The 19,634-nt window shown below is 40.5% G+C and overlaps 1 protein-coding gene across 1 annotated transcript in view; it reads left to right on the forward strand.

The window, feature by feature from the left end:
• Positions 1 to 19,634, forward strand: part of LOC122932060 (phospholipid phosphatase-related protein type 1) — a 193,532-nt gene that overhangs the window by 86,909 nt on the left and 86,989 nt on the right. Inside the window, exon 3 of the mRNA XM_044286248.1 lies at positions 15,770 to 15,958. Within this exon, the coding sequence (XP_044142183.1) occupies positions 15,770 to 15,958 (189 nt within the window). The remainder of the gene's footprint in view (positions 1 to 15,769; positions 15,959 to 19,634) is intronic.

Genomic DNA, 19,634 nt, shown 5'->3' on the forward strand with positions numbered 1-19,634 from the left:
CATCAATAGTTTTTGCCACGTGCTTATTTTATTTTTTACCCGTTTAATCAGAGGGGAAATATTGAGTTCTATATACTCCTGAACCCGGGAGCTAATTTTTATACCAAGGTATTCAAATGCTTCTGTGGGTTTTAGTATCTTCACATTTATATCCCTTCGCTTAATTTCGTGGCCGACTGGGAGCAGCACCGACTTCATCCAGTTTACCCTAAAACCAGAAATTTGTCCGAACTGATTCACTGTCTCCATCAGATATGACAACATTTGTGCCCCCCCGTCCAGGAAAAACAAAATATCATCCGCGTATAAACATATTTTCTCTGATGCCCCCCTTCCCCCAAACCCTCTGATTTTATCGTCGGCTCGCACCTTACATGCCAACGGTTCCACAAATATAGCAAACAATAATGGGGAGAGTGGGCACCCCTGTCTAGTTCCCCTCTGTAACCCTATTGGCTCCGATATCTCCCCATTTATTTTTATCCTCACCTTCGAATGGTGGTACAACAATTGTACCCATCTAATAAATTTTTCCCCTAAGTTCATCTCATGCATTATTTTCCAGAGGTATGCCCACTCCACCCTGTCAAACGCCTTCTCAGCGTCCAATGACAGGATGGAGTGGGCACCCTCGCCACCCATCTGAATGTTTAACAATGCCCGACGGATGTTCGTTTGAACCTGACGTTTTGGCACAAAACCCGATTGATCTGGGTGTATTATTTTCCCTATAACTCTTTTTAATCGATTTGCCAGCAACTTAGCACATATTTTGAAATCAGTGTTGAGAAGAGAGATGGGGCGATAGGAGTCCACCCTTCTCTCATCCTTCCCCTTTTTCCCTATCAGGGTTATTACAGCCTCCGAAAAGGAGGCTGGAAGTTCACCCCTGTCCATTGCGTCGTTTAAAACCTGCAGGAGAACTGGAAGAGTGACATCTCCGTACCTTCTATAAATCTCAAAGGGAAGACCATCCAGCCCAGGACTGGTATTCCCCTTTATAGATTTCAAAGTATCCCGAAGTTCGTCCAGTTCTATAGATCCATTCAATAGTTCCCTATCCTCCTCCGAGAGTCTGGGGAGCCGCACATCCTTCAAGAAGAGTTCTATATCCTCACAACCCCCCCTTCCCTCCGAGGAGTAAAGGTCCCTATAGTATTTGACGAATTCCTGCTCTATCCCTCCCGGGTCGGATGTTATCCCCCCATCTCTCCTCTCAACACACTTAATTATATTCTCCCCTTTTTGATTATGTACAAGTGTGGCCAGCAATCTCCCCGGCTTCCCCGATTCCATGAAATACCGGGCCCCTTCAAAAAAAACTCTTTGTTGTGCCTTATCTACCAGATAATTTTTTAATGATATTTTGGCCTCTTGTAACTGAGCCGCCATTTCGAGGGATTTATTTTCCAAGAGCTCTTCTTCTATTTTTTTTATTTTATCCCCCAGCTCTTTCTCCTTTTTGGCAAATTCCATTTTTAGGCCCTTGATTCTTCCCACGAGGATACCCCGTAGGAATGCTTTAAATGCATCCCATACATACCCTATTTGTGTGGACCCTAAATTAATTTGCCAGTACTCCTCTATATCAGCAATTATACCCTCATCTTTATTTATCAGGTTTAGCCAATGCGGATTCAGCCGAAACTCTCTTCTTTTTGGCCTAACGTTAGTTTTAAATGTCAGGCTCACCGGGGAGTGGTCTGAGATGCTGTTAACCTCATACTTCATTTTAGAGATCTGGCCTATCAGTTCTGGGCTAACTAATGCCATATCTATTCTTGACATTGTCTTACTCCCATGACTAAAACATGAGTATGTTCGCTTGTCATCGTACAGATATCTCCACACATCTATCAATGATAGTTCCTGGGTTATTCTTTTGAGAAGTGTTGGCTGACTTATATCATATTTGTCGTTTGATGTCACTGAGTATCTATCTAGCTTACTATTCATTACACTGTTGAAATCTCCCATTACTAGTATGGGACACTTCCCTCTTGAATCTGCAAACTCCACTAGACGATGAATAACATAAAGGGAGAAAGGTGGTGGTATATACACGAAAGCTAATACACAGACTATACCATTCCATTGACAGTGGAGAAATACATATCTTCCCCTATCATCAATCTTCTGATCCAGTGGGAGGTAATCCACTCTATGATGGACATATACACTGACGCCACATGAATAGGTAGAAAAACAGGAATGATATTGATACTTTGCCCATTTCCTCATGAGTAAGTTTATCTTATCCTTTGTATTATGTGTCTCTGTTAATCCCACGATGGCCGGGAGGTGTCTAGTAACAGCATCAAACACCATAACTCTTTTAACTTTATCTCCCAGTCCACGTACGTTCCATGTAATTATCCTACTCATGAGTGCCTCCCACTAGATTTTTGTTTTTCCTCATCCCCAAACCCCACAGGACAACCATTCCCTCCCCTTACCCATCCTCCTCCCCTCCCTTTCCCTCTCCCTTTCCCCCCCCTTATCCCATCCCCCCCCCACCTGGTCGGTAGAAATAGAACATTTCTCCCACCTCTTACAATCAGCCCCTTCCTGCCCTCACCCTTCCTCCCCACAACCCATCTGACGCCCTGCTTATTCCTTTTCTTTCATGTTCCTATACCTTTGGCGTCCAACCACTCCACTGCCTCCTCCGGGGTCCCAAAAAAACTAACCTGATCGCGATATATAACGCGAAGTTTAGTAGGGTATATCAGGGCATATTGTATCTGGGCTGCCGCTAATCTCTTCTTAACTTCTTTGAACTCACGCCTTTTTAACTGTGTTACTCTGGAGTAATCTGGATATATCTCGATGTTGTTTCCATTAAACTCCATTTGTTGCATCTTTCTTTTGTTTTTCATTATTACATCTCTATCCCTACTGCTTTGTATTCTTGCCAAAATTGCCCTAGGTGGGCTCCCTTTTGGAGGGGGTCTCCCCGGTGTGCTCTTTCTATTACAAACCATTGAGATAAACCCTCATCTTTAAAAGTTTCCTGTAGCCACTGCTGGGTGAACCCTGTTGGGTCCTCTCCCTCCACCCCCTCAGGGAATCCCACTAACCTGATGTTTGATCTCCTAGATAAGTCTTCCATTGTAGTAATTCTAAGAGGGACTTCTTTTCCCCATCCATCCTCTCCACTCTTTTTTTTACTCCTTCTAGATCCTTTTTCATACTTCCCGCGGATATTTGCAGCTCTTTAACCTTATCCCTAACTCTATTCATATCCTCTTTTATAAAGGAGAGATCCACCTGTACTGACGCAATCTTGAGGGTCAGCTCCTCTAGGCTATGATTCGATTTTTGCACCGCTTCCAAAATTTCTAACAGCTTCCCATCTACTATGTTTATTCTCTCCTCCATCCCTTCTCCACTACTCAACCTCCTGTCTCTCCCCCCCTGGTCCACAAATACCGGTGGGTCCCCCACTTCCTTCTGGCTTTCCTTATTTGCCCGTGACAAGCTCTTTTTTGGTGGAGATTTGAGATATTTTTCCAAACCAGTTACTGTGTTACTACCCTTCCCTCTTCCCGGCGAGGAGGTACCTATAGATTTTCTATTTACTCCCTTTGGAGGCATTACTGCGACCTCCCCCGTAAGTAGCACCCGGGAAGGCGCAGTACCAACACTACACAGAAAAAACACCACAATAAAATACATAAACAATGCCAAACTTCCACCCCCTCCCACTCAAATACCAAAATATCCAAATACAGCAAAACAAAAAAAAAATAATTCAGCTCTCTCCTAACTTAGCCCTTACTCCTGGGACCTCTGGCATCGTAACCATATATCGTATGGCCTAGATCGTCACATAGAGCACGCAGCCAGCGACATCCCAATCTATCTTCAAATGGGATATCTGTTCACGCATTTAATTCGTTACTATATATGACCACGTCTTCTGCATCTAGTCATTCGTATTCACTAGGATAGCATATTAGCGTAGAGACAGTTAGTAAGTTAGTGGGTTAGCTAGTAGATACTCCAATATCAAATGCTCAATTGTATTAGGCCGTTAGTTCGTATTGCCGATAAAGTAGAAAAGTAAAAGATCGCTCTCACCAATCTTCACCCCCAAGCTGACATTACCCAGACAGTGGACAGAGACGCTCCTCTTGAGGATCAGCAACTGCAGACGGGCGTTGAAAACATCAAATTGGGGCCGTAGCGGGGGAGTCCGGAGCTTCACCAACTGCAAACAGGCGTTAGAAACATCACATCAATACCATGCGGGGGGGTCCAAATCTTCCGGCACTTCAGAGCATCTCAAGTGCCATTTTTCACCCCTGGTGTCTCGGCAGCATATGAACCTTCTGCAGCAGGGATGTAATAGTGGTAACTTTTCCCCTTTTTCACTGCACCATTCACAGAGACATGCTCAGGCAGAAGCACTCCTCAAAAGAAGCCCCGAAGAGAGACCACATGCTGGATCGCCACCACCACTCCATCCAGTGCACCCATGGTCACGGCACACTCACCCAGCAGGTGTCAGTAGCACAGACAGCCGGGAAACACCCGCATCCGCAGTTCGTCAGCGCGGCCCAGGTGGGAGTGAGCGGAGGCAAATTCACCTCAGCTTAGATCGTCCTGACCCACACGTGCACCGACCCGGAGGAGGCCCCGACCCAGGGGGCGGCAAGCGGGGATGGAGGACGCCGTCAGCAGCAGCGCTTCAGCCGGGCATCCAGGCGGTGGAGAGGAGGCGGGGGGGCGCGACGTGACGTCCTCACGTCATCACGTCCTGAAGCTTCTGCGCTGACAAGCAACGGAGGTTACCACTATTTATTTGGAGCACTCCATCAAAAAGATGGAGGCCAGGACCTGTGGGAAATCTGTAGCCTAGATTTACTAATGTGTCTGTACCAAAAATCTGTCTAAAAGTAGGGCATGCAGGTTTTCTACACTTTTTTCAACATGCTTGGCAAGAAGTCAAGCTTAACACAAAGGGGCGATTTTATTAAGACTTAAAAGCCGTATGGTGGCAGGGTATCTGCCAAAGTTATAAAGAAGTGCCAGCCTCTCCATAACATCGGCGCATCCAGCGCCAGTTCTAAATATAAGACCGCTTCCTTGCTGTCTTACATGTAGACCATTTTCAACACCTAAAAAAAGCTTAGAAAATGGTGAATGAGACAGGCCTGTCCCCTTTCCCGCCCACACAACAGCCACAATTTTAGACCTGGGGTGAGCGGGATGAAGTCACAGATAGCGGCTCAGCTAATCATTGTGCCGCCATCTGCGCCTGAAATATGCCTAATACAAGTATACAAGTATTTTACTAATTATGCCACATACTTAAGGTAGGGCCACACAGCAAGTTTCTAAATGCAGTTTTAGAAGTCAAAATCAGGTGTAGACTATAAAAGGAGAGAAAGTATAAAGGACAGATACAACTTTGCCTCTTTTTTTAATTCACTCCTGATTTTGGTTTACAAAATTGTATGCAGAAACATGACCGTGTGGCCGCACCCTTAGATTACCGCAGCGACAACTTAGCTTCAATGTTAATACTCAAGAAGTCAATATGCACATACCAAAGATTCGACCTTGCTCTGTATTTTTCCATTGCAATGTTTATATGACATGTACTGTAATTTGCAGTAAAATAATGACGGGCAAAAGCATAGTACATTTTGAAATTAGGAAATACTTGCCTGCAGTTTTTTATTAATGACATTCAATTTAAATTTGCTAGTTTGCTGGCAAAAAAGGGAGAATTTGGATCCAGCTGTGTAAATATATTCGCTTTGTGCTGGCGACCACTACTTTTATTTCTGCTTCTTTATGCACTTTTCTATGCTGGACATGTTTGATGAAAGCTGTGGTCAAAGGTTTATGAAATTCTCAAAAGTTTTCCTGGAAGTGAATGGTGCAGAACGACACACAAATGTATGACTGCGAGCTTTTTGCCAAAAGACTTGGCTGCCATTCTCCTTTTTTAATTCCATTAAAAGCCTTCTTACTGCACTATGTAGTTACATTCAAGTTTAATTGAATGATCAAACTTTTGTGTCCTGTTAACAAGAAAAGTATTTAACTTAATGTAATACTTAAGTGTCTACAAGTTTCATGTAATGTTAAGAAAGAAGTATGTAGTAAGTAAGTACCCTCACACCATATATCACTCACACCACAGTCCCATAGGACTAACCTTTACCTTTCTTTAAAGGGAGTCTGTCACTAGGAAACTTATTGTTAAAGGGGTTGTCGAATTAAAAAAAGTTCTACAGTTTTAAAACCAGCACCTGGATCTGAATACTTTTGTAATTACATATACAGTAATTAAAAATTCAGCATAGCCACTGAATTATTTAATAAAATGTATCTGTATAGCGCCACCTGCTGTTTGTTCTTTTTATTATTTCTTTGTCCTGCTCACTGAGAAGCCGCACATGCTCAGTTTCATCCTTTAACTGCCTCCTGAGCTGTGATAGGGAGAGAGCTACAGAATAATAACAACCCCCCCCCCCCCCCCCCCCCCCCCGAGCTACACCAGCACAAAATCTACCAGCTTGATATAAATCCAGCAGAGCAATGGATGGGGAGATCTCTGGATCCATGTGAGGTACAGGGCTTGTTCTAGCTTTGTTAGAAAGAGATTGTCATGTACTGTATGATGTGAGATTTTTATTTTTTACATCAATCATGGGATAACCCCTTTAAACTAGGTATGATGTTTTGTAGGACTAGCTCAGCTGGATGTAATGATACCTTTCACTGAGTAATCTGTTGCTTCTTTCTGGAAAAAAGTTGTTTTTATCCATACGAGCAGTTATGTTCACTAAGGGTGGGCCCAAGCCAACTGTCAATCCCTGCTCCTCCTAATTCCTCTAGCAGACACTCCCTCTCCTTCTTGATTGACAGGGCCAGGTTCCTACATAGTCATCTCACCTGGCTCTGTCAATCAAGAAGAGGGAGGGGCTGTCAGAGGAAACAGTAAGGGCAAGTATGCACAAAGTGGCTTGGACCAGCCCTTGGTGCACTTAACTGCTCATTTGTATATGGATTAAGAGTACTTTTTATCCAGAAGGAAGCAACTGATCGCTTAGTGGAAGGTATCACTACATTTAGCTGAGCTATGTATTGTACCTGGTTTAACTGTGAATTTCCTGTTGACAGACTCCCTTTAAGGGCAATATTGTGGTAAAGACCGTGGGCCAGATTTATCATTAGCTTAGGTCAGAATAATGGAGTGAAAAAGTCCCCAAAAAATGCGCAAACGCTAAAACTGCGCACAAATTTGCGACTTTTTTCTGCTCTGCACTATGCTCGCCAGTTTTCTGAAAGTGGGCGTGTTTTCTTATGTATATGAATCTATAGACAGCTTTACTATTGGGACTATTAAAAAAGTTGCAAAAAAGTCGCAATTTCACTCCAGTGAGGACCATGCTTATCTTATGAGACTTTTTAATAGACCATGTGACTTTTTCATTAACACGTGCGACTTTTTCGTAAAGATGTGCGACTTTTGCAAAGCTGCTTTCTGACGGATAAACTGCTACCGTCAAACCACATTTATTACAGTCTTAAAGGGCCCATCATAAATCTGACTTGGCTAAAACTGACTTTAGCCATATGTGAAAGTGGAGTGAGCTGTCAGAGAAATGATAAATCTGGCCCCGCGTATATCTCCAGATCACCAAATATATCAATGTTTTCACATATACACACACAGCACTGGAGTCAGGAGAAAAGTGACTTTGATAAACACAAAGGCCCAGATTTATCATGCCTTTACTCTACAATTCTGTCTTTCAAATATCACAAAGTAGGGCTTTTGAGACTTTTTGGGCTAACTTGCGCAAACATTTTGTGACTTTTTTTAAATGTGGGTGGGAAAGTAGGTTAGCTATGTTAATGCATTTCACTTTAGATTTATAAATTATACTTTTTTAAAGAGATGAAATCTCATTCCAGTAGGAGAATGGACTAGGAAAACTGGAGGGTCTTTTGTAGACTAAAGTGTTAGGTTTAAGGATAAGATACATTTATCAAACATGAGACATTTGATAAATGTGGCAATAGGTACGCCAGACTCAAGCAGACTTTAAATATTCTCCTCATGATAAATTCCCCCTACAGACTCTATGACAAAAAGACTGGCAGTATTCAGAGAGTGATCTATTGTCACTAGAATCACTCAGTAGTGCAGCCTCAGGCTGCAGGCACTGTAATGAGATCATAGCTAAGCATAGAAGTAAGATCTTAATTACTTTTTAGTATACCCTAAAGGGCTTATTTAATTTTATACTGGTAGGTTTTTCTATATAAAAACCCTGGTGTCTTTAGCAGGTAAAGATTTAAGGTTCAATTAGTGAGACCTGAATTTTAGATACCGGTCTTAATAACCCTATGTGCTCTAGGTGGAGCTGCCGAAGTTATGAAGAGGCGCCGACCTCTAATAACTTATGCACATCCACTGCTGGTCTAAATCTATGACAGCTTCCTTGCTGGCTTAAATTTAGACTATTTTCTATGCCTAAAATAGGTGTAGAAAATGATATATGAGACGGGCCTATTGGCCCGTCCCCTTCCCTGCTCACGCCATGTCCCCGTTTTTAGATCTGGCATGAGCAGGAAAAAAAAAAGTCGCAGATCATGGCGCAAAAAAACTTTGTGCTGCAGTCTGTGCCAGAAATGCTGCAAAAATAGGCAAGGTCACATGTTGCATTTTGAAAAAAAGACATCTTCCCAAATAACATATCAAAATTGACAAATTTGAGGCAAAACACCAAGAAAATGCACTGTTCGTAGTGCTTATTATATTTCTCTGTTGAATTTAAGCTAACATCTGGCCACAACAGTTTATGGGGGAAAATGTTGCAAAAACACAAAAAATAAAGTATTTTAATGAGACCATGCACATGTTCAGCTACCAGGGCCACTGCTATAGAAAACAGGGACTTACATGCAAAGTAGGTGCCCACACTAACCTGTATTAGACAGTTGTCCTAACTTCCCAATGCATATGAAACACATATGATTGTTTTTGGATAAGCATGCTTTATAAGTCATATGATATGCATACAATTCTCTTGTCCAAAGACTAAACTGCCCAGTTAACCTCTCTTCTAAACCTATTCTCAGCTTGAAGGATTTAACATCTAAAACTTAGGATTTGAACCATAACATTAAGTCGTTAACCTAAAGCAACCCATTGGATTTTTGCTTTTCTTCTTTTTATGTTCCTCTTACTTTTAGATCCTAGAAATTTCACATTAAATAATCTTCTAAATCAACAAAATCACCATTAATTGTTTCAGGCACTCTGGTATTCCAGATGGTAGGTGATGGCTCCTGTGGTCATCGGTGGAGGCACAAAAGGTTGCAGAAGATTGGCTTGTACCAACAGTTATAGGTCAGGGTATCTCCCACAGGGCGCTGGTCCCTAATCTTGATATCTATAGCCCTTTGTCAAATTATTGTTCCAATCGCAATAAATGTGTAAATATTATAATCCTCGTGTCCAACTATTCCCTAGTACTAGTAGGCCCAGTTACAAGTATAGTAGCTTTCGAGACTCCACTATAAATGGAACACTTGCTGTTAGTGTGCACAATGTTTTAAGCTATGTTCCCTCCATGTCTTTGTATCTCTTTCAAAGCCTTAAAGACATGCCTTAGGATTGTTTGGTCTTGTGTAAAAAGAAACCTTAGGTGTTTTCACATATGGGGAGAATTAATCAAGCCCTGCACTCCAGAATTATGTTTTAAAAAAGTAGTGAAATAGTGCTTTTGCAACATTTTGGGGTTAGTTGAGCGACATTTTTTATGTGGCTTTTTGCATTTTACACCACTTTTAAAAGTAGATGGGGAAGTTTCACTCCAGGTTTATGACTGTATTATTATTTTTTTAAAGTTACAAAAAAGTCCCAAAGCCACTTCAGTAGGGCATGGTGCAGAACACTGGGATAGAATTTCTAGTTAAAATGGTTAGGGCCTCTTCACATATTTGATTTGGTTCACTTCCCGTACGATGTGAAACCGGAGGGGACCTGAAGCCATAACTGATCCCATCGTTATCATACATCAGTTGAAATGCCAGATTTCAAATTAGTGCCGGACAGAAAAATGCTTCTTGCTCTGTTTTACTGTCTAGCATTATCAATGTAGAGATGCTAGAACTGAAGTGCTGTGTACCTATATCAGTTGTGTCTAGCTCCCAGTATTAAACAATTGGCTAGACACAACTGATATATGTGAAGCGGTTCTTAGGTTTAAAGATGGGCCAAATCTAACAAATAACGTGTGCTGTGCCTGTTTGATATATTTGGCACACCAAGTACACCAATGCAGACTCAGGGAAAACTGACTTCAAATATTTCCCTCAAGGTAAATTATCCCCAAGATTTTTTTAGTGGTGTTTTTCAGCACTTTTTCATTTTTTTTGTAGCTGCCTTTTTTTTGCATTTTTTGTTTGTAGTATAAATGCCAGGTCCAGACATTAGCTGAATATGTATGGGAAATACCACACAAATCATTTTGTTAGTTAGGTGTCTTTCTGGTGCTTTTCAAAAATGCAGCATGTTGGAGCTCAGGCGTTTTTACATCTCTTTAACATCATCTCTTTTAAAGCCAGAAAAAAGCAGTTCACACAGCCATATAAAATAAAAACACCACAAAAAAACACAGCAAAATAATAATGGTGCCCTTAAAAAATACATGAATATATTCTGGCATGAAAAACACCATTAGAGAATTTATATGTGTAAAGACTGTAATGCAAAGTTATTTTTCTTATGTGCTCACTAAATTTTACTGATTTCATTTTGTGCTTTAGTTTTTAATTTTTATATTTTTTTGCTATCTGTACATCTTACTGTACTTCTTGTGGAATACAAAACAGTGTCAGTTAAATGTTGTTAAATGCCATATCTTAAGGGGAAGAATCTGTGTCAGAATGATTTGTATTTACTCGGATCAAATTCCTCCTAGGTTAACATTAGTAGAGAGTGAGTCTATTCAGAGAACTTGAAGAAAAACATAAAAATATCTTGATTGGTGATCCTCCACAAGAATGGGGCACTGTCGCATCACTGCTCAGAACACACAATATAGAAGGTGTGCGTGCCAAACAATTATCTTAATTGCAGCCTAAAGCTTGTGCTAGTCATTGCAAATATTGGAACTTCAGAGACCCACAGCTGAATTGCAGTTTACAGACAGATAATATTGCTAATTGTTATTTTTTTTTAAAGGTAATTAGTATTGTAGGCCAAATGTATATATCTGTATTGTTAATACTATTTCAGTTATTTCATTTATCCCCCAAAAATCTTTATTATGTATATTGTTTCATCTGATTTTATGACTCTCTGCTGACATCTACTGTAGAAGTATTCACTGCACACTTAGGTCAATGCTAAAAAAAAAAAAAAATACATACAGTGGCATGCAAAAGTTTGGGCACCCTTGGTCTAAATTACTCTTACTGTAAACAGTTAAGCAAGTTGAAGATGAAAAGATCACCAAAGGCCATAAAGTTAAAGATGACACATTTCCTTTTTAGGCAAAAACATTTTTTTATTTTCATCTTTTACATTTTCCGGATAACAAAAAACATGCAAAGGGCCTAGAGCAAAAGTTTGAGCATCACAGCTTTTAAATGTTTTTGTAGTTTCAATTCTTGCTGGAAGGATTTTCATCTGTTACATACTTCCTTGCAAAAAAATCTTACAGTTCTGTGAGATTCCTGGGCTGTCTTACAAGCAATGCTCTTTTGAGATCTATCCACAGATTTTCAATGATGTTCAGATCTAGGGACTTGAGGGCCATGAGTAAAACCTTCAGCTTGCACCTTTTGAGGTAGTTTCAGGTTTCCATTACCTCAATTCGAAATGTAATTAAGAAATGTCAGTTAACAGCAACAGTGGCGGTCAAGAAAAGGTCTGGAAGACCAAGACAAATTTCCTTGACAGCTGCTTGTAGGATTTATAGAAAGGCAAATCAGAACCCCCACTTTACTGGAAAAGACCTTCAGGAAGATTTAGCAGAATCTGGAGTTGTGGTACATTGTTCCACTGTTCACACATGAAAAAGTAATCAGAAGAAAACCTCTCCTGCATCCTGTGAGGTCAAATATTTGGCCACAATAAGCAAAGGTATTTTTGAAGGAAAGGGGGCACAGAATTTCATGAAAAGCACACCTTGCCAACCATTAAGCATTGGGTGGATCAATCATGATTGAGGTCGTGTTACAGCCAATGGCACAGGGAACATTTCACTGGTAGAGGGAAGAATGGATTCAATGAAATTCCAGCAAATTCAGGAAGCAAACTTAATATCAACTGAAAAAAAGACTCTTGGCTGGCTACAAAAAGCATTTACAAGATACTTGCCAAAGGGGTGCTGCCAGGTACTAACCATTGCAGGGTGCCCACAGTTTTGCTTCGGTACCTTTTTTTTTCTTTTTTGTTATTTTTAAAATGTAAAAGATGAAAATAAGAAAATTGTTTGTGTCATCTTTAACTTTATGCCTTTTGGAAATCATTTCATCTTCAACTTGCTTACCTGCTTCACAGTAACAGCTTACAAAAACTTACAATGGTCTTTCCTGCGCCATCATAAGTTGACAGTAGACTCCACATACAATGCCTCAGACTTGAAGCCAACCAATTGACATGGCTTTTTCTATTGTAAAACACCAGGTAGCATCTCTTTACAGTAAAGTACGGTACTACATGTCTTGTAATGCCCTCTTATCAGGATGAAGGTCTCCATTGGATGTCAGGTGAGGGTATCACCATTTTATTTTTCATGTACTCTGTGTGCTCTGCAAGATCCTGAAGAAGTTCAAGACCTCATCATCAAAGTGTTTTACAGCTTACATAATCTCTATGTAACACTTTATGTAAGGACTCACTTTATCTGTCTTATTTTTTTAATGGAAAGTGTTACATATAATTCTTTTGTTCTGGTTTGAACCAGATAGGGAAACATATCCTTATTTTCTAATCTGCTTTTATGTTATGGTTGTCGATTTTTTATTCTGTTTCCTGAACACGAGTGTGGCAGCAGCCATTTTGCCTGAGCAGTTGTTAACAGCATTTAGAGATACTGCATGCTTTACAGCACCCACCATGGGCCATATACACAATGGACAGGAGGGGACCTCCTTAACTCTATGAGGGAGTTTTGTAGGCATTCTGGGTGATCTGTACAGAGGTCAGGAGGGAGTAGATAAGCTGTGATATCACCTATTGTGAATGGTGGATTTTGTGATAGCTATATATATATATATATAGAGGTGTGACCTGTTATTGCAATCCCATCTGTGATGATAATTAGTGTTGAGCGATGTGAGCTTCAGATCGTAGATCCGAAGTCGCTTCAGTCAAAACTTTGTTTGAATGCTGTACAGAGATTTGTCTCCATACAGCATTCAAATAAATGGGCTCCTTCAAGGCGAAGTAAGTTATCATAAAAGTCTTGTGGGACTTCAGGATTTGATTTTTAAACTTCAAAACCATTTTAGAACAGGCGTCCGAAGTTGTCTTTGTTACCGAGGTACCAGTCGGCACTGAAACGACATCAGATTCATGTTTTAAAATGTTTTTAAAGTTTAAAAATTGATGGCCAAAGTTATTCACCAAAGTTTTGCAAGTTACCAAGAAGTGGTGTCTATTATTAGGCTTAGTGGTTATTGCAAAAACTGTAGGACTTTAGTATTTTTATCAAACTTTTTTTTAAATATGCACCTAAAAAGTTGATTTAAACAATACATAATTTTCTGATGACACATTCCCTTTAAATTCTCAGACTCTTTTATTTTGGGGCAATATTTTGGGGCTTTGGAATGAATTATTAGTTTTCCATAGAGTGGTCGCCAGGAACCTATTAATATTGTAACTTGAGGGACCACTGTATCGTGAAAGCAAAATGACTTATTCACCCTTTTTCCTGACAAAGGACTTTTTTAACCTTTATGTTATACATGAGGTAGGAAATATTTAAACCAAAAGTGTGCAATTAATCAATAATGTGTAAATCATATACAAAAAAATGCGTACAACATTCATTATGAAACTGGAACGTGCATATAAATTTGCCACAGAAAATATTGTATATTACATGTATGTACATATAAAATCCAATAAAATAGTATATAAAAGTGTTGAGCTAACTTATTAAAATAATATGATTAGTAATGTCAATTATATAGTGACTGGAGCATAGTTTAGCATTTTACAGATTTAATATCTATCAATACCCCAGAATCACAAAACAAATCAGCAGTGTTGGATTTCTTTGCAATTCTGGGGTTGCAGTAAGTCTGATAAAAATAAAAAAATGATGTTAATTTCACACAGTTTTTACACTTAGATGTCGCAATCATTTATGAACATATCTGAGGGGTACAATAACGCGGGGTGGCGCTATCGCAGCTCCCTGTCATAGCACTCACTACTTACAAAAAAATGTGCTTTGTGATGAAGTAATTTGTCACAAAGCAAAAAAAATTTTTTTGATTCGGCAAATCAGCGAATCAAACTTTTGAAAAAATCGCTAGATTTATTTTAAGCTGGCAATTCAGGGGTATGTCCTTTCTGTACAACTCTCTCCCTACCACAGCTTAGGGGGCTTGACCTTTCTGCTGCAGCTCTCTCCCTGTAACTGTCACATCTTCTAACTGAAGATATGGCTGGTGGCAATTAAAGCATGGAACTGAGCAATTGTGTCTGCCTCAGAGAGATGAACAGACAATTAAGGAACTAAACAGTAGGTGGCGGTATGCCAATTGATTTTATTAAATAACTGGCTATGCTGCTTTTTAATAATATGCAGTTAAAAATTATTCAGATCCAGGTGCTGGTTTTAAAAATATAGAATATTTTTTGTGGGACAACTCTTTTGGAGGTATTTTGAGGACATTTCATGTACATTCATAATTGAAGTGAACCTGTCTTTTTGCAAATTGACTTTATTAAATTAATGATGCTTCTACTTAGTAACTCATTGAGCTTTTGTTTTTTGAAGCTGTTATCTTTAGTTTGCTACATCACATCCGCTGTACGATTTGACAAGAAGAATAGAAATACAAAAAAATGAAACCTAGTGGACCCCCTTATTAGTCGATGGGGTCCATAGGTCACCAGTGATATCCATCATACCACGGATATGGCACTGCAGTAAAGTTTCCATTATAAATAGAAAACGCAATGCAAATGTGCTTAGAGCCTGTCCACGATTTGCCTATTAATGATGAGAACAAAAATATAATCTATTTTAATTCAGTTTTTCATCAGCCATGTAGAATGATGTGGTATTTAATGTATTCATTTATTATACGATACATGAAATTCCTCTTTTAAAGAGGTGAGTTGTAGCTGTGACATCAGATCTGAAATGCCAGTTTTCTATATACAGGTTCTTACATCTTTTCCTAGTATTTGGTGTTACAGTGCTTCAACAGAATGTGACGTGGATGCTGCCCTTAGCTGCATTGATCTGCCTCATTAAAGACATGACTATGCCCTTTGATAAATCGGCTGCTCAAGGCACATATCCTTCTGTTAACATGCAGAGGCCAGACTTCGATCAGACGTTCAGACCAATTCATTTGGTTCAAGTGGGTTTGCCAAGAGGCTTATGTATCAGACACTGTATGCCATACATCAACACTGCAATGTAACAGCTCTAGTTATGAGAAGATCACTCCAGTGATGGGGACAATCTTGTTTGGTGGTGCTTATTCTCACATTAAGGACTTTTTGGTTTCTGGATTTTAACCTAATATGCTTTACTTTCAGCTCGTCATTATGGCTGGCACTGTTCTACTTGCGTACTACTTTGAGTGCACAGATACTTTCCAAGTGCACATTCAAGGCTTCTTCTGTCAGGATGGAAATCTAATGAAACCATACCCAGGGACCGAGGATGAAAGTTTCATTTCCCCTCTGGTGCTGTACTGTGTGCTGGCAGCGACACCAACAGCTATTGTAAGTAATTCAGATTGCTAAGCGTTCTTAATTATTTAAATGCCATTTTTAGTCACCCAGTTGCTGTAAAAATGTAACATTTCAAACAAGATAACTCTAAATTTTGAAACATCTTTACAAGTTTCCTAAAACAATTCAGAGGTATTAGTAATTAGCCCCTTTAAATAGCAGGCTTAGAAAGGCCTTAATGACCTGGAAAATGTTTATATTTTTGCATGTGCATTTCAGTGGCCATCATTTTTTTTACATTTATGCGGCTGTCTGAGGTCTTGTTTTAGGCTGGAGAAAGTTTATTATTTTTGGGCATTGTTCTCAGGTACATATAAATTACAGTGCACAATGCTTTCATAAAGTCTTCAGGCCCGTTTTTACATTTTGTTATTAGGCCTATGTTTGATGCCTTGTTCTAAAATAAAATAAAAAATTGTTTTTCCCATAATTATGCACTCAATTCCACATACTGTGAAAGTGAAAACAAAATGTTAGGAGTCATTGCTAACTTATTGAAAAGGGAAAAACTAAAATATTACTGTACATTTTGTACATTGACACAAGTATTCAGACCCTTTACTCAGTACTTAGTTAAAGCACCTTTTGGCAGCAATTACAGCCTCCCGTCTTCTTGGATATGATGCCACAAGGTTTACACACCTGGATTTGGGGATTTTTCACCACTCTTCTCGCAGATCCTTTCAAGTCTGTCAGGTTGGATGAGGACCATCAGTAGACAGCCATTTTCAGGTCTTTCAAGAGATGTTTGAGAGTTGCCCCCAAGCAAATCTTGTGTTATCTTGGCTGTGTGCTTAGGGTCATTGTCTTGTTGGAAGGTGAACCTTCGGCAATTCAGCTTTCCCTTAAACTTGCCAAGTCTCCCTGTCCCAGCTTTTAATAAACTTCCCCGCAGCATGATGCTGCTACCACTATGCTTCACTCTAGAGATGGTATTGTGCAGGTAATGAGCAGTGTTTGGTTTCCTCCAGACTTGATGCTTATACAAACTGAAGTAAAAAAAAAAAAATGAAAATCAATCTCATTTCAACAGACTAGAGAATCTTGTTTCTCAATGTCTGGGAGTCCTTTAGTTGCTTTTTTGCAAACTCCAGGTGGACTTTCATGTGTCTTTTACTGAGGTGAGGCTTCTTTCTGGTCAATCTGCCATTAATCCCAGACTGGAGAAGTGCTGCAGCGATGGTTGACCTTCTGGAAGTTTCTCTCATCTACTCATAGGATCCTTGAAGCTCAGCTAGAGTGAACATTAGGTTCTTGGTCACCTCTCTTAAAAAGGACCTTCTTCCCTGATTACTTAGTTTGAAGAAGTGGCCAGCTCTAAGAAGAGTCCTGGTTGTTATCCATTTAAGAATTATGGGGCCACTGTGCTTTTGGGATCCTTCAGAGCAGCAGTAATTTTTTACACTCCGCCTCCACACAATCCTCTCTGAAACTTCTACAGGCAGTACTATCTTCCTCATGGTTTGGTTTTACTCTGATATGCATTGTCAGCTGTGCAACCTTATATAGACAGGAGTGTACTGTATCTTTCCAAATGATGTCTAATCAACCGAATCTAACACAGGTGGGCTCTAATCAAGGTATAAAAACATCTGAATGATGATTCAAAAAAACGGGAGGCCCACAGAGCTAAATTTCAAGTGTCATACAACATTTTTACTTTTTAATAAATTAAAAAAATATATATATTTGGTTTTCACTTTGCTATTATGCGGTATTAAGTTCAGATTGAGGGGGGAAACATCAACAGTGAAAAAAAGTTAAAGGGTCTGAAGACTTTCCAAATGCATTGTATATGTCTATTACAGTGTAAATTACTATATTTTTGCTGATGAAAGGTAGTTTTTTTTGTTGTTAATCTTGTTTCATGTTTCATACTAAATAACCTAATAAATTCTGCTGCTTCAGGGTATTATGGTTGTGTGGATATGTGTAGTTTTTATTTTTATATTAGAGTAGCTGAAGTACCCGGCTTCTCATGGGTATGTTTAATCTATTTGATTTAATGTTTGTGTGTGTCATTAAAAGATATCGACAGTATCCACTATAACAGTAACATCCACAGCCCCCCACCCCTTAACACTGACCCCCCCAACAGTGCCCCTTCTCCTTAAAATGGGCCCCCCACAGCTGCCCTCCCCCTTAACTTTGACCTTTACAGCATCCTGACCCTTTAACAGTAAGTTCCATAGCACCCCACTCCCTTGACAGTGACCTCCACAGGGGCCAACCCCCTTAACAGTGACCTCTACAGCACCGTCCCCTTAACTGACCTCCACCATTCCTGCCCCTCTTAACAGAGACCTCCACAGAGACTGCCCTTTTAACAGTAACTGCCACAGTACCCGACTCCCTTAACAGTGACCTCCACTGTATCCCACTCCTTTAACAGTGACCTCCACAGAGCTCTGTTCCCTTAAAATGTGGCTTCCACAACACCCCACCTCCTTAACAGTAACCTCTACAGCACCCTGCCCTTTAACACTGACCTCCATAGCAGACCGTCCCCTTAACTGTGACCTCCACTGTTCCCTGCCTCCTTAACAGAGACCTCCACAGTGCCCGCCCCTTTAACAGCAACCTCCGCAGCATACCGCCCAGTTAACAGTGACCTCCACAGCGGACACCCCTTTATTAGTGACCTCCACAGGACTCCATCTCCTTAACAGTGATTTCCACAACACCCCACCCCCTTCACAGTGGCCTCTACAGCAATCTGCTCCTTAACACTGACCTCCATAATGGCCCGTCCCCTAGGGTGGCCAGAGGTATGGTTTTAGGCCGGACAGTCCGACTTTCAGACTCCCTGTTCTCTGTCCGGCACATGGCCTAGATGGACGCAGGAATGTCCTTTTGAACAGCTCACTCTCAAACAGCAGCATTGTGCTGTCTGAGCCTTAGCTGCAGGGAGAAAGTCACCATCCCTCCCACCCCTAAAGCTGGCAGAAGTCGATTTTTACCTTCTTTTTTTCAATCCCCGTCGGCTGCAAAGTGGTAGGGGCGTGGCCTAACCTGAATGGGGGTATGACTTAGCAGGACCTGGGGGCAGGGTTTTAAGTCTGTCTTTTGAGGGTGGCCTGAATGGCCACCCTACCTGCCCTCTGAACTGGACCTCTACAGCACTTCACTTCCTTAACAGTGTCCCCCACAGCTCCCTGCCCCTGACCTCTGACCTGCAGCAGTGAAGAAAAATGACTCGGTTGTTATGGAAACCTGGTGAAAAACTGTGTGTATGTAGAGACTAAGGACCTGGGAGCTTCTATTGGCTGATAAGGGACATGTGACTATGTGTATGGCAGTTGGGATATGACGAGAAAGACCTGCAGGCTTCTATTGGCTAATGTAGGTCATGTGATGTGCCATATTTGCATTTTCTGGGAATATCTCAGGAGCGGTACACCCTAGAGAGCTGAGACCCAGTCTAAAACCTTCCCGGACAACCAATGTACCTGTGTGCCAAATTTCATGATTGTGAATGTGACGGTGCGGATTCCTTTAGCAGACATACATACATATATACAGACACGCACACATACATAAACTCAGCTTTATATATTAGGCTACTTTCACACCTGCGTTTAGGTGCGGATCCGTCTGGTATCTGCACAGACGGATCCGCACCTATAATGCAAACGCTTAGATCCGTTCAGAACGGATCCGTTTGCAT

Source organism: Bufo gargarizans, chromosome 1, assembly GCF_014858855.1.
Source record: "Bufo gargarizans isolate SCDJY-AF-19 chromosome 1, ASM1485885v1, whole genome shotgun sequence".
Taxonomy (NCBI): domain Eukaryota; kingdom Metazoa; phylum Chordata; class Amphibia; order Anura; family Bufonidae; genus Bufo; species Bufo gargarizans.